This window comes from Papio anubis, chromosome 11, assembly GCF_008728515.1.
Source record: "Papio anubis isolate 15944 chromosome 11, Panubis1.0, whole genome shotgun sequence".
NCBI lineage: Eukaryota > Metazoa > Chordata > Mammalia > Primates > Cercopithecidae > Papio > Papio anubis.
The window spans coordinates 39086818-39101638 of NC_044986.1; the positions used below are offsets into that span (position 1 = coordinate 39086818).

General features: G+C 39.7%; 1 protein-coding gene across 1 annotated transcript; it reads right to left on the minus strand.

Annotated features, from left to right (window-relative positions):
• Positions 1-323: 323 nt before the first annotated feature.
• LOC101022933 (cytochrome P450 2C19-like) lies at positions 324-3784 on the minus strand. The gene is made up of 3 exons (XM_031652618.1): positions 3558-3784; positions 1562-1724; positions 324-1391 (listed from the first exon to the last, which is right to left on the minus strand). The coding sequence occupies exons 1-3, from the start codon at positions 3723-3725 to the stop codon at positions 1234-1236; spliced, it is 489 nt and encodes a 162-aa protein (XP_031508478.1). The 5' UTR covers positions 3726-3784; the 3' UTR covers positions 324-1233.
• Between the last annotated feature and the right edge of the window lie 11037 nt (positions 3785-14821).

The following is a 14821-nucleotide window of genomic DNA, read 5'->3' on the forward strand; positions in this document are numbered from 1 at the left end:
AATAGGAGTGGTGAGAGAGGGCATCTTTGTCTTGCTCTGGTTTTCAAAAGGAATTCTTCCAGATTTTGCCCATTCGATATGATATTGGCTATGAGTTTGTTATGCATAGCTCTTATTATTTTGAAATATTAAACTTTATACTTAAACAGCTTCCAAATTCACACCCATAAGCCCTAAATAGTGACTTTAATCAAAAGTACTCTGAATGAATAGCAAGGCATTGAACAGCTGGAAGTCTGTTGAGTGTGTGTGTATCATTCACAGATAAATCTGATTTTCAGTCTTTCATTTCATATGGAAAACAGAATTTTAAAACAAGGTAATTTGGTATCCAAGCTGATAAACCGATTCATTGTAAAGCGTCATAGGTGAGCAGAGTTGGCAGTGGAAAATAATAATTACCATAAGTTTCGAAGCCAAAATTTCATAAATATGGTTAGAAAAAGATAACCAAAACTGAAATGGAGCCAAATTGTACTTAAGGAATACAGATTACAGAGTTATTACTAATAATTAAAATCTAGGTAAATAAATCATTTTATAAATTGACATTTGTGTATCTCACAGAATTATGCTACAGCATATGTTTACTCAAAATACATAAATCAATAGAGTAACAAGAAGTGACACTATTTTTTAAATAATGCTGTGTTTACGGAGAAATAAAAATTGATGAGAACTGCAATAAGATATGCCTAAGCAATACAAACTGTAGAATGTCATTACTGGCCAGAACGGTAAGCATGGGCCTAAAAGAAACCCCAGACAAGTCAGTGAGGCTGACCATATAAACACAGTCCAGTTAAATAAAAGCATGTGCCATTTGGTTCATGCTCCGTAGGGGTGTGATAGGGTCATTCCCACCATGTCCACTTGCCAAGTATTCTCTGGTGACTTGTTGTGGAATAGGTAATGGGAAAAACACTGCTCTTTAACTCTTTCAAAAAATGAACTCAAACCTATATTCATGATTTCTTATTTGAAAACAAAGAAGCAAAGTTCAGGAGAACATAGGATTAAATGAACCTTTTATACCCACACTGTATGCACAATCATGCCTGTACACACACAGCACAAATATGTGCAAATTCCCTTGGCTCTCAGCCTCAAACCCCGCTTCACATGAGCTAACAACCAGGACTCATAATAAAAGATCTAGCCACCCCTGAAATGTTTCCAAAAATGTCAGTAGAGGGGAGAGCAGTCCAGTAAGGTCAGTGATACAGAGTAGGTTCACCCACCATTGGTTTTTCTCAACTCCTCCACAAGGCAGCGGGCTTCCTCTTGAACGCGATCCTCAATGCTCCTCTTCCCCATCCCAAAATTCCGCAGTGTCATGAGGGAGAAACGCCGGATCTCCTTCCATCTCTTTCCATTGCTGAAAACGATTCCTAACAGGAAGTCAAACAGAAACTAGTAGGGAGATCCCAGGCAAGAAAGAGGAAGCTGACACTGGGCAGACACGTGGATGGGCCAAGCTCTGCATGAAAAGCTCTGCTAGTCTGTTTTCCATCCTCCCCGTCCCCATGACCTATGCTGAAATAGGCACATGCACACCTACCAAATCCTCTGTTAGCTCTGTCAGCCAATGGAAAATGTCCTCTTCCAGAAAACTCCTCTCCAAGATCAATCAGGGCTTCCTTCACCGCTTCATATCCATGCAACACCACCATGCGTTCCAGGCCAAAATACAGAGTGAACACAGGGCCATAGACTTTTGAGAGCTAGAAAAGGAGATACAGGTAACAGCAAATGAAGTCACTATTTCATCCATTTACTAAGCCTGACTTAGATTCATATTTTCATTGTACTTGTAAGCTTTTATTCAGTCATACAGGCTCAAATATTTCTGAATTATACATATAAACATGATGATTATTATTATACTTGCCACTCAGATGGCCTATGATGTGCAAGGCAATGGTCAGACAATTGCTACACAGATTACAATTAATCTTCACATCAAAATATTCAGCAGGTCTATTCGCTCTACTTTAAACAAACAAACTGAGCTAAGAGAATGATAAATTCATTTGTGGTGTCCCACAGCTAATATACAGAAGACCCAAATTTGAAACTCCACTTACTCAAACACTCATGCTTGAGAAATTTATCAGCAGCACTCTCATGTCTACCTTAGCACAAATATCCCTTTGAAAACTAATAATTTCCTGGTCTAATAGCCTTTTATGATTAGCATCATAACATTTACAGTAAAATCACCTCTCTATGGACCCACCTAGGATTCCCAAAAGCCCACGTAGAGGTCCCCATTGCTGGATCAATAGTCCCCACAGCAGTACTCCTAAAATTAGGTGGCTATGGGATTATATGAATCACCTTAATCCTTAATCCCCTAACAGAGTTTATAGCTTATTCCTCCCTCATATTATCCCTATGAGGAATAATCATAACAAGCTCTATTTGTCTGTGCCAAACTGATCTAAAATTACTCATTACTTACTCCTCCATAAGCCACATGGTGCTTATTATCATGGCTATTCTCATTCAAACCACTTGAAGTTTTACAGGCACAACTGCCCTAATAATTGCCCAAGGAGTAACCTCATCTGTACTATTCTGTCTTGCAAACTCAAACTACAAACAAGTACACAGCCAAACCATACTAATAACATGGGGCCTTCAAACACTTCTCCCCCTGATAGCCACATGATGACTCCTAACTAGCCTTGCCAACCTTGCCCTGCCCCTACCATCACTCTAGTAGTAGTCTTCATAACTATACCTCATTCTCTTGGTCTAATCATACCAGCATGCTTACAAGGTTTACTATACTATACTAATCGCAGCCCTTTACTTTCTGTATGTGCTAATTATTACACAATGAGGGGTATTCACATATCATATGAACACTGTTAAACCATCTTTCACACGAGAAAAAAACCCTAATGCTTATACATCTTCTACCACTATTCCTACTATTACTAAACCCTAAGGTCATGTTGGGGTTTATATATTGTAGCTATAGTTTAATTAAAACATTAATTTGTGGATCCAATAATGGAAGTCTATAACGTCCTATCTACTACTTATCTGCTTTTGCTGGTCCTGAACCCACAGCTATTTCCTTTGCAACAGGCATAAATTATTTCTTCAGAAAAGTTCAATTTTCATGGCTATTCTGAATAAAATACATGGCTAATATAGTAGAGGACCTACATAATAAAATCTCTAATAACAAACACATCCCTTACCATAATTTTCAGCCAAAAATTATAGCAAATGACTATGCAATAAAGAAGGAACACAACATTTCAAACTATTGACACTTTATTATTTTGAATCTAACATGCAAAGACCTAAATCTTTCTCTACTCACAAAATACATGATTGCATTCCACTATTTCTGACCCTGACAGACTCAGTTACACTGAGGTTTCACCTCTGCAGTGATGGAGAAAAGGCAACAAAAGCCTTTCAAAGTATTTTACTTTACAATGATCTCTTGTAACAATGTACCTCTAGGGATATATTTTATTCAAAATCTACAGGTGAATTTACTTACCTTTTGCAAGCCACTGAAGGAGCATACTTACGTTGGTTAAGGATTTGCTGACGTCCTTAATATCTATCTGTAGGATATTTCCAATCACTGGGAGAGGAGTGGGGCCAGGAGGGAATTTTCCTCTCCCAGAGCTCTGTCTCCAGAGTGAAAGGAGAAGCAAACAGGAGAGACAGAGCACAAGGACCACAAGAGAATCCATTGAAGCCTTCTCTTCTTGTTAAGACAACCATGAGCTTGCGCTCCAAGCCTTTTATAACACTTCATGCTAATTCAGTGTGTGCCTTTTTGACGTATAAAGTGACCAATCACCTAGGTCCACCATATGCTCCTTCTGAAAGGACTTTGACCCACTGATAAAGATAAAAATAAAATGTCCTTTGGTCTTGTTCTCCTTCATTCCAGTGCCCACTTTGGAGCCTAGGTATTGATAATTAAAAAAAAAAAAAAAAAGGTTAACCCAAGTGGTTCCAATGCACCATCATAATTGAGAGCACTGAAGTAAATAATCTGATGCAAAAACAATTACTCAAAATTCTGAATTCTTAGATTAATAACCAGTTGGGAATTTATGATTTTGAGGGAAATTGATGTATTCTATGCCTTGTATATTTTGAAAGTATGTCAATGCTATATCAAAGATTAGGAGACTTTGTCCTTTATAATGAAATCGTCTATTTAATATAGCCTACTAAAAATACAGCAGCCTAAACATGAAATAGCTAACATAACTCATATATCTTAAATAACCAAACATATATCAAGTAAATTAGCTTAGCAGATATAAATACCCTTACCATTAAACCCCCTGAAAAAACACATGAAGCCAGGAATTGTTATTTTTTATTTTTCAAATGGGAAAAGGGAGACCCTGGGAGAACAGGACACCTGTTGGTGCCACACAGCTCATAGCTGGCAGAACTGGGATTTGAGCTGAGGTCTTCTGATGCCCATCGTGGTGCATTATCTCTTACATCTAGAGATGCCTTCAGAACAGAAGACCCAAATTCAAAAAAAAAAAAAAATTGTTTGCTAAAACTATGTTTTAGCAAAACAAAACAAACTTCCAAACGTTAGTCATTCTGAATATATACCACATTGATTCTGTTCATAAAACAGGATTCACATTCAATAGAACCCCTTATTTATCTAAGCAAAACAGCCCCAGGGGTGCTCATGAGAAAAAATAAGAGTTCTCCCTTCTCCATCACTGCAGAGGTGAAACCTCAGTGTAACTGAGGGAACCGCTGATCTCGGAGAATTTGGTGCTAAGGGCTTGAGAAACTAAGGCTTCTTGACCTCCCGGTCACCTCCAGACATGGCTGCTTTCTATTGTTTTTGGTCTCTCATTTTCAAAAATAATGTAAAAAAGCAAAGCAAGCCTAGAAAATTATGGACAGAACAACAGCTGTGAATCTAATAGAGGGTGGGAGGTAGGGAAATCACTAAATGGACTCATAGCACAAAACCACTGCTATGTATAGACCTTAATGGGAACTGACATTTTGAGTTGAGGGCCTAAATACAACTAGAAAGATACACTTTACTAGATCACTAATGACAATACTTATGCAAAGCCGTTTTCTTTGAAGATATCATCATATTTGTTCTAAATTCCCTAGTGAGGTTATTTCTAGTTCTCTTATTAAGAAAAATTAAGTTATGTTAAGACACAATTGCACAATGTTTTACTGGTCATTTTTAACAGGGATTCTAAAAATTTACAGAGAATTCTCACACCTCATGTCCCTTGGGAATCTCTCAATTGCCTTTGCTTACAATAAAATTGACCCATTTCAGGAATGAGGAGGCTGAGCCTTGAAGATTCAGTACTGTAGCCAAGAACATGGTGTCTGCTGCTGCTAGAGCAGAGACAAGAACCCATAAGCCCTGCATCTTGAAGGTTACATTTCAAGCAAAACATTCAGTTCAATTGAGTCCACAGATATTTACTGATTATGTACTAAGGTTCAGTATTTTGTGATTCAGTCTAGTAAATGATTTTCAAAATAAACATTAATTTCATTAATAATTACAGCCCAAATTGACTAGATTGAGGGTCAGAAGAGTTTGGTTTTATAACCTTTAGTACTTGGGTAAGTCAAAGGCCTTGGAGAAACCTTTATACAGAGCAAAGAAAAGCAACAACTTGGTCCCTGACTCACGTAACTCTGAACCCTAACAGAAATCTACTACCTTATTTTAGGTAAAATAATCTCAGTTGCTCTCTTTAGAATAATCATTTCATTCCTTGAGAGCTAGGTGTCCCAGCTCTGCTCCTCCTCTCTTCTGCTGAGCTGAGGCTTCTCCTTAGACCTTTCAGTTTATAGAATGAAAGAATTATAGATAATTTGAAGACATAAGGGATCTCTGAGATCAACTATTCTAAACAGGGTTTGCTTTGTTTTTTAGAAATGAGCAATTGTTGACTCAGTGAGACAGTATCACAATGCCTCAGTATAAGACTTAGAATCCCAGTTTTTCAATTCCCAGTTCAGTGACATGTCATATCCCATCTCATAGAATTCACATCTCAGTCCAAATGATCAGAGGAGTATCAACATTAAGCCCTCCACAGTCACTGAGTAATACAAACTTCAGCTTGACAAGAATGGTGGGTTAGAGTAGGCTTTAGAAAAATGTATTTCTTAACAGCAGTTTGGGGTTTCCAGCAACCCTAAGTGGAAAGTATATAATTACCACATGCCTCTTTCCCTGCACCCATACACAGCCTCTCTCACAATTAAGAACTCTCCTGGGTTACAATCAATGAACCAACATTGACACATCATCATCAACCAAAGCTCATAGGTTATGTGGGGTTCATTCTTTGTGTTGTACATCCTATTGTATTTGACTAATGCATAATGACATTTATCCACCATTGTAATATCATATAAAACAGCTTTACTGACCTTAAAACCCTCTGTGCTCTACCGGTTCACCCTCTCTTCCTTGTGAGCCCTAGCAACAAATAATCTTTGCAGTGTCGGCATAGTTTTGCCTTTTCCAGAATGTCATGTGTTTGGAATCATACACTAGGTAGCCTTTTAAGATTTAACTCACTAATATGTATAAAGTTTCTCCATATCTTTTCAAGTCTTGATAGTTCATTTTTTTAACACTAAATAACATTCATTGTATAGGCTTACCACGTTGTTTATTCATTTATCTATTGAAGAACATCTTGTTGATTTCTAATTTTTGACAATGATGAATAAAACTGCTATAAATATCCATGTGCACATTTTTGTGTGGAAATATATTTTCAATTCATTTGGCAAATGCCAAGGAGCACAACTACTAGATAACATAGTAAACATACTTTAGGTTTATTAGACACTGCCCAACTGTCTCCTGAAGTGTCTGTACCATTTCTCATTTCCAATGAGAACTATGACTAATAGTTCTCATTGCTGCACATCCTTGTCAGCATTTGGTTCTTTCAGTGTTTTGAATTTTAGTCATTGTATAATTGTGTAATAGTGTCTCATTGGGGTTTTAATTTGCAGGTCCCTAATGACATTTAATGATGAGAACTTTTCATATATTTATTTGTCACCTGTATGTCTTCTTGGGTGAGGTATCTGTTCAGATCAGTTGCCCATTTTTTTAATCAAGGTGTCTGAATTCTAATCGTTGAGTTTTAAAAAATTTTAGATAGCTGTCATTTATCAGATATATCTTTTGAAAATATTTGTCCCAATCTGTGTCTTGTCATCTCATCCCCTTGATAGTGTCTTTTGTGGAGCAGAAATTTTAAATTTTAATAAAGGCCAGCTTAGTTATTCTTTATTTCATGGATTGTACCTTCATTGTAGTATTTTAAAAACCATTGCCAGATCAAGGTCATTTATTTTCTCCTACCTTATGTTATCAGAGTTTCATAGTTTTGCATTTTATATTTAGAAGTTAACTTTCATTAAAGATGTAAGATTTATTTCCAGATTCATTTTTCTGTATGTGAATCTCCAGTTACTCCATTAGTCTTTGTGGAAAAGACTATTTTTTCCCATTGAATTGCCTTTGCTTTTTTTCAAAGATCACTTGGCTGTATTTCTGATTATCTATTTCAGGCTCTTTACTCATTTGCATTAATCTATTTGGCTATTTTTTCACCAATGGCACACTATATTGATTACTGTAGCTTCAAAATAAGTCTTGAAGTTGAATTGGGTAAGGTTAATCATTTGACTTTGTTCTCCTTAACATTGGCTGTTCTGGGTTTTTTGGCCTCTCCATATAAACTTTACAATCAGACTGTTGATATCTAAAGATAAAAAATAATAAAAATAGAGGCCCCCCCAATTCCAAGATGGCTGAATAGGAGCTCCAGTCTACAGCTCCCAGGGTGATTGACGGAGAAGATGGGTGATTTCTGCGTTTCCAACTGAGGTACTTGGTTCATCTCATTGGGACTGGTTGGACAGTGGGTGCAGCCCATGTAGGGCAAGCCAAAACAGGGTAGGGCATCACCTCACCTAGGAAGAACAAGGGGTTGGGGAATTTCCCTTTTCTAGCCAAGGGAAGCCATGAGAAACTGTACCGGGAAAATTGGGGCAACGTCGCCCAAATACTGCACTTCTCCAATGGTGTTAGCAAAGGGCACATCAGGAAATTATATCCTGTGCCTCGTTCAGCAGGTCCCATGCCTATGGAGCCTTGCTCACTGCTAGCACAGCAGCCTGAGATCAAACTGCAAGGTGGAAGCCTGGCTGGGGGAGGGGCATCCACCATAGCTGAGGCTTCAGTAAGTAAACAAAGCAGCCAGGAAGCTCGAACTGGGTGGAGCCCACCACAGCTCAATGAGGCCGGCCTGACTCTGTAGACTCCACCTCTGGGGGCAGGGCATTGCTAAACAAACGGCAGCAGAATCTTTTGCAGACTTAAATGTCCCTGTCTGACACTTTGAAGACAGCAGTGATTTTCCCAGCACAGTGTTTGAGCTCTGAAAACAGACAGACTGCCTCCTCAAGTGAGTCCCTGAATCCCATGTGGCCTAACTGGGAGACACCTCCCAGTAGGGGCCAATTGACACCTCATACAGCCAGGTGCCCCTCTGAGACAAAGCTTCCAGAGGAAGGATCAGGCAGCAATATTTGCTGTTCTGCAAAATTTGCTGTTCTGCAGCCTCCACTGGTGATAACCAGGCAAACAGGTTCTGGAGTGGACCTCCAGCAAACTCCAACAGACCTGCAGCTGAGGGACCTGACTGTTAGAAGGAAAACTAACAAACAGAAAGAAATAGCATCAATATCAACAAAAAGGACATACACATCAAAACCCCACCTGCAGGTCACCATCATCAAAGACCAAAGGTAGATAAAACCACAAAGATGGGGAGAAACCAGAGCAGAAAAGTTGAAAATTCTAAAAACCAGATCACATCTTCTCCAAAGGACCATAGCTCCTTATCAGCAATGGAAAAAAGCTGGATGGAGAATGCCTTTGATGAGTTGACAGAAGTACACATCAGAAGGTCGGTAATGACAAACTTCTTTGAGCTAAAGGAGGATGTTTGAATCCATGGTAAGGAAGCTAAGAACCTTGAAAAAAGAATAGAAAAATGGCTAACTAGAATAAACAATGTTGAGAAGAACTTAAATGACCTGATAAAGCTGAAAACCATGGCACAAGAACTACATGATGCATGCACAAGCTTCAGAAGCTGATTCAATCAAGTGGAAGAAAGGGTATCAGTGATTGAAGATCAAATTAATGAAATGAAGCAAGAAGAGAGGATTAGAGAACAAAGAGTAAAAAGAAATAAACAAAGCCTCCAGGAAATATGGGACTATGTAAAAACACCAAATCTACATTTCATTGGTATACCTGAAAGTGACAGGGAGAAAGGAACCAAACTGGAAAACACTCCTCAGGATATTATCCAGGAGAAACTCCAACCTAGCAAGGCAAGCCAACATTCAAATTCTGGGAATACAGAGAACACCACAAAAATACTCCTCGAGGCCAACCCCAAAAGAAAAAAAGATTATCAAGGTCCTGGAAGGTTGAAATGGAAGGAAAAATGTTAAGGAGCAGTCAGAAAGAGAAAGGATGGAGTTATACACCGAGGGAAGCCCATCAGACTAACAGCAGATCTCAGCAGAAACTCCACAAACCATAGAGAGTGGGGCCAATATTCAACATTCTTAAAGAAAGAATTTTCAGCCAGAATTTCATATCCAGCCAAACTAAAGCTTCATATGGGAAGGAGAACAAAATCAGCTACAGTCAAGCAAATGTTGAGAGATTTTGTCACCACCAGACCTGCTGCCTTACAAAAGGATCCTGAAAGAGAAATCACTAAAACATGGAAAAGAACGTGAAGTAACAGCCACTGCAAAACATGCAAATTGTAGAAGACCATCAATGCGAGGAGGAAACTGCATCAGTGGGCAAAATAACCAGCTAACATCGTAATGCTTGGGAACAAATTCTTTTTTGCCGTATTTTATTATTATTATTATTATTATTATTATTATGATGCTTTAAGTTCCTAGGGTACATATTACGTAATGTACTGGAGTTTGTTGCATATATGCTTGTACCATGTTGATCTGCACCCATCCTTCGTCAGTACCCATCGCTGTCTTTGTGGTATAACTCCCAATGCAATCCCTCCCCACTCCCCTCCCGTGGAAATTTAGTGTGTGATGTTTCCCCTTCCGAGTCAAGTGATCTCATTGTTCCAGTTCCCACCTATGAGGTAGGAACATGCGGTGTTTGGTTTCTGTTCTTGTGATGGTTTGCACAAGAATGATGGATTCAAGCTGCATCCATGTCCCTACAAAGGACACAAACTCATCCTTTTTATGGCTGCATAGTATTCCATGAATTGTATATGTGCCACATTTTCTTAATCAATCTGTCACTGATGGACATTTGGGTTGATTCAAGTCTTTGCTATTGTGAATAGTGCAATAAACATGCGTGTGCATGTGTCTTTCTAGCATGATTTATAATCCTTTGAGTATATACCCAGTAATGGGATGGCTAGGTCATATGGGTACATCTAGTCCTAGATCCTTGAGGAATGCATACATACTATTTTTCCATAATGGTTGAACTAGTTTACAATCCACCAACAGTGTAAAGTGTTCCTATTTCTCCACATCCTCTCAGCACCTGTTGTTTCCTGACTTTTTAATGATGGCCATTTCTAACTGGTGTGAGATGGTATCTCATTGTGGCTTTGATTTGTTTCTCTGATGGCCAATGATGAGCATTTTCATGTGTCATATTGGCTGTGTAGATATCTTCTTTTAGCGAAATGTCTGTTCATATCCTTTTGCCCCACTTTTTGATGGGGTTGTTTGTTTTTTCTTGTAAGTTGTTTTGGCAGGTTCTTTGTAGGTTCTGGATAGCCCTTTGTCAGATGGGTAGATTGAAAATTTTTCTCCCATTCTGTAGGTTGCTGTCGCACTCTGATGAGTAGTTTCTTTTGCTGTGCAGAGCTCTTTAGTTTAATGAGATCCCATTTGTCAATTTTAGCTTTTTGCTGCCGTTGCTTTTGGTGTTTTAACATGAAGTCTTTTACCCATACCTATGTCCTGAATGAATTTGCTGCCTAGGTTTTTCCTCTAGGGTTTTTATGGTATTAGGTCTAACATTTAAATTATCTAATCCATCTTGAATTAATTTTCATATAAGGAGTAAGGAAGGATCAGTTTCAGCACCTACTTATGGCTAGCCAATTTTCCCAGCACCATTTTATTCAATAGGAATCCTTTCCCATTTCTTGTTTTCTCAGGTTTGTCAAAGTCAGATGGCTGTAGATGTGGTATGATTTCTGGGCCTCTGTTCTGTTCCATTAGTCTATATCTCTGTTTTGGTACCAATTACCATGTTGTTTTTGGTTACCATTGGCCTTGTAGTATAGTTTGAAGTCAGGTAGCATGATGCCTCCAGCTTTGTTCTTTTGACTTAGGATTGTCTTGGGATGCAGGCTCTTTTTTGTTTCCCATAGGAACTTTAAAACGCTTTCCAATTCTGTAGAAGAAACTCATTAGTAGCTTGATGGGGATGGCATTGAATCTATAAATAGCCTTGGGCAATGTGGCCATTTCACGATATTGATTCTTCTATCCGCCAGGCATGGTATGTTCTTCCATTTGTTTGTGTCCTCTTTTATTTCCCTGATCCAGTGGTTTGTAGTTCTCCTTGAAGAGGAGTCCTTTGCTTCCCTTAGCAAAGTTGGATTCCTAGGTATTTTATTCTCTTTGAAGCAATTTGTGAATGGAAGTTCATTCATGATTTGGCTCTGTTTTTTCTCTGTTACTAGTGTATATATGTCTCTGCATGTGAGATGGGTCTCTTTCAGATACAGCAGAGCTAGTGGGTCTTGACTCTTTATCCAGTTTGCTAGTCTGGCCACCTTTTTGGAGCATTTGGTCCATTTTACATTTAAGGTTAAGATTGGTATGTGTGAACTTTATCCTGCCATTGTAATTATTAACTGGTTATTTTTGCTCGTTAGTTGATGCAGTTTCTTCCCTAGCCCGCCGATGGTCTTTACATTTTGGCATGTTTTTGCAATGGCTGGTACGGTTATTCCTTTCCATGTTTGGGTAAGCTTCCTTCAGGGTCTCTTGTAAAGGCAGGCCTAGTGGTGACAAAATCTCTAAGCATTTGCTTATCTGTAATGGATTTTATTCCTCCTACGCTTATAGAGCTTAGTTTGGCTGGATGTGAAATTCTGGGTTTAAAATTCTTTTCTTTAGAATGTTGAATATTAACCCCCACTCTTCTGGCTTGTGGGATTTCTGCCGAGAGATCTGCTGTGATCCTGATGGGCTTTCCTGTAGTAACCGACTGCTTTCTCTCTGGCTGCCACTCGTCCACTTTCCTTCATTTCAACTGGTGAATCTGGCAGTGTATTGTCTTGGGTTGCCCTTCACCGGGGTATCTTTGTACTTGGCGTTCTCTGTATTTCCTGGATTTGAATGTCGGTCACTGGAAGCTTGTGCATTTGTCCACGTATTTCTCGTGTCATGGTTTTCATCTCTTTCATTTCGTTTTATGAACCTGCATTAATTACTCCTGGCTATCAGATTCTTCCCACTTTTTTCAAGATTTTGGTTTCTTTTGCACTTTAGATGCGTAATTCCTCCTTTGGCTCTGAAATTTGATGGACTGAGCCTTCTTCTCATCTCGTCAAAGTCATTCTCAAATCCAGCTTTGATCCGTTGCTGGTGATGAGCTGCATCCTTTGCGGGGGAGATCGCTCTAATTTTTTTAATTCCAGCATTTCTGCCCTGCTTTTCCCCATCTTTGTGGTTTTATCTTCCCTCTGATCTTTGATGATGGTGACGTACTGATGGGGTTTTGGTGTAGAGTGTGTCCTTCCTGTTTGATAGTTTTCCTTTAACAGTCAGGGGACCCTCAGCTGCTCAGGAATCTGTTGGGAGATTGCTTGAGGTCCACTCCAGACCCTGTTTGCCTGGGTATCAGCAGCAGAGGCTGCAGAAGATAGAATATTGCTGAACAAGCGAGTGTACCTGTCTGATTCTTGCTTTGGAAGCTTCCTCTAAAGGGTGTACTCAACCCTGTAAAGGGTATAGGAGTGTCAGACGCTGCCCTTGGTGGGGATGTCTCCCAGTTGACACCACTCAGGGGTCAGGGACCCACTTGAGCAGAGCGATCTGTCCCTTCTCAGATCTCAACCTCCATGTTGGGAGATCCACTGCTCCATCCAGCGAGACCCAGAGTCGTTTGTGTCTGGGGAGTTTCTGCTGCTTTTGTTGTTGTTTACTGTGCCCTGTCCCCAGAGGTGGAGTCTACAGAGACAGGCAGGTTTCCTTGAGCTGCTGTGAGCTCCACCCAGTTCGAGCTTCCCTGCGACTTTGTTTATGTACTTAAGCCTCAGCAATGGAGCGTGCCCCTCCCCCAGCCTCGCTGCTGCCTTGCCGCGATATGGCAGACTGCTGTGCTAGCAATGAGTGAGGCTCCGTGGGCATGGGACCCTCCCGGCCAGGTGTGGGGTATAATCTCCTGGTGTGCCCGTTTGCTTAAAGCGCAGTATTGGGGTGTGAGTTACCCAATTTTCCATGTGTTGTGTGTCTCAGTTCCCCTGGCTAGGAAAATGGATTCCCTTCCCCCTTGCACTTCCCAGGTGAGGTGATGCCTCGCCCTGCTTCAGCTCTCGCTGGTTGGGCTGCAGCAGCTTACCAGCACCAATTGTCCGGCACTCCCTAGTGAGATGAACCCAGTACCTCAGTTAAAAATGCAGAAATCACCAGTCTTCTGTGTCGCTCATGCTGGGAGTTGGAGACTGGAGCTGTTCCTATTTGGCCATCTTGCTCCACCCCTCACACATAACAATATTAACCTTAAATTTAAATAGGCTAAATGCTCCAATTAAAAGACACAGACTGACACTTTGGATAAAGAGTAAAGACCCATCAGTGTGCTGTATTCAGGAGTCTCATCTCACATGAAAAGACACACATAGGCTCAAAATAAAGCGATGGAGGAAGATCTACAAAGGAAATGGAAAGCAAAAAAAAGCAGGGGTTGCAGTCCTAGTCTCCGATAAAAGAGAATTTAAGCCAACAAAGATTAAAAGAGACAAAGAAGGCCATTACATAATGGTAAAGGGATCAATTCAACAAGAAGAGCTAACTATCCTAAATATATATGCATCCAATACAGGAGCACCCAGATTCATAAAGCAAGTCCTTAGAGACCTACAAAGAGACTTAGACTCCCACTCAATAATGGGAGACTTAAACACCCCACTGTCAATGTTAGACAGATCAATGGGACAAAAGGTTAACAAGGATATCCAGGATTTGAATTCAGCTCTGCACCAAGTGGACCTAATAGTCATCTACAGAACTCTCCATCCCAAATCAACAGAATATACATTCTTCTCAGCACCACATCACACTTATTCCAAAACTGACCACATAGTTGGAAGTAAAGCATTCCTCAGCAAATGTAAAAGAACAGAAATCAAAGCAAACTGTCTCTCAGACCACAGTGCAATCAAACTAGAACTCAGGATTAAACTTACTCAAAACTGCACAACTACATGGAAACTGAGCAACCTGCTCCTGAATCACTACTGCTTAAATAACAAAATGAAGGCAGAAATAAAGATGTTCTTTGAAACCACTGAGAACAAAGACACAACATAGCAGAATCTCTGAGACACATTTAAAGAAGTATGTGGAGGGAAATTTACAGCACTAAATGTCCACAAGAGAAACCAGGAAAGATCTAAAATCAACACCCTAACATCACAATTAAAAGAACTAGAGAAGCAAGAACAAACACATTCGAAAGCTAGCAGAA

Bases quoted from the DNA above. Each gene is read 5' to 3' on its own strand.
- LOC101022933 (XM_031652618.1), bottom strand. From the start codon at position 3,725: ATGGATTCTCTTGTGGTCCTTGTGCTCTGTCTCTCCTGTTTGCTTCTC. The intron at 1,725-3,557 runs GTAAGTATGCTC...CTCCTTTTCTAG, and splicing joins TCAGCAAATCCTTAACCAAC to CTCTCAAAAGTCTATGGCCC. The intron at 1,392-1,561 runs GTAGGTGTGCAT...ACTTCCTGTTAG, and splicing joins CAGAGCTAACAGAGGATTTG to GAATCGTTTTCAGCAATGGA.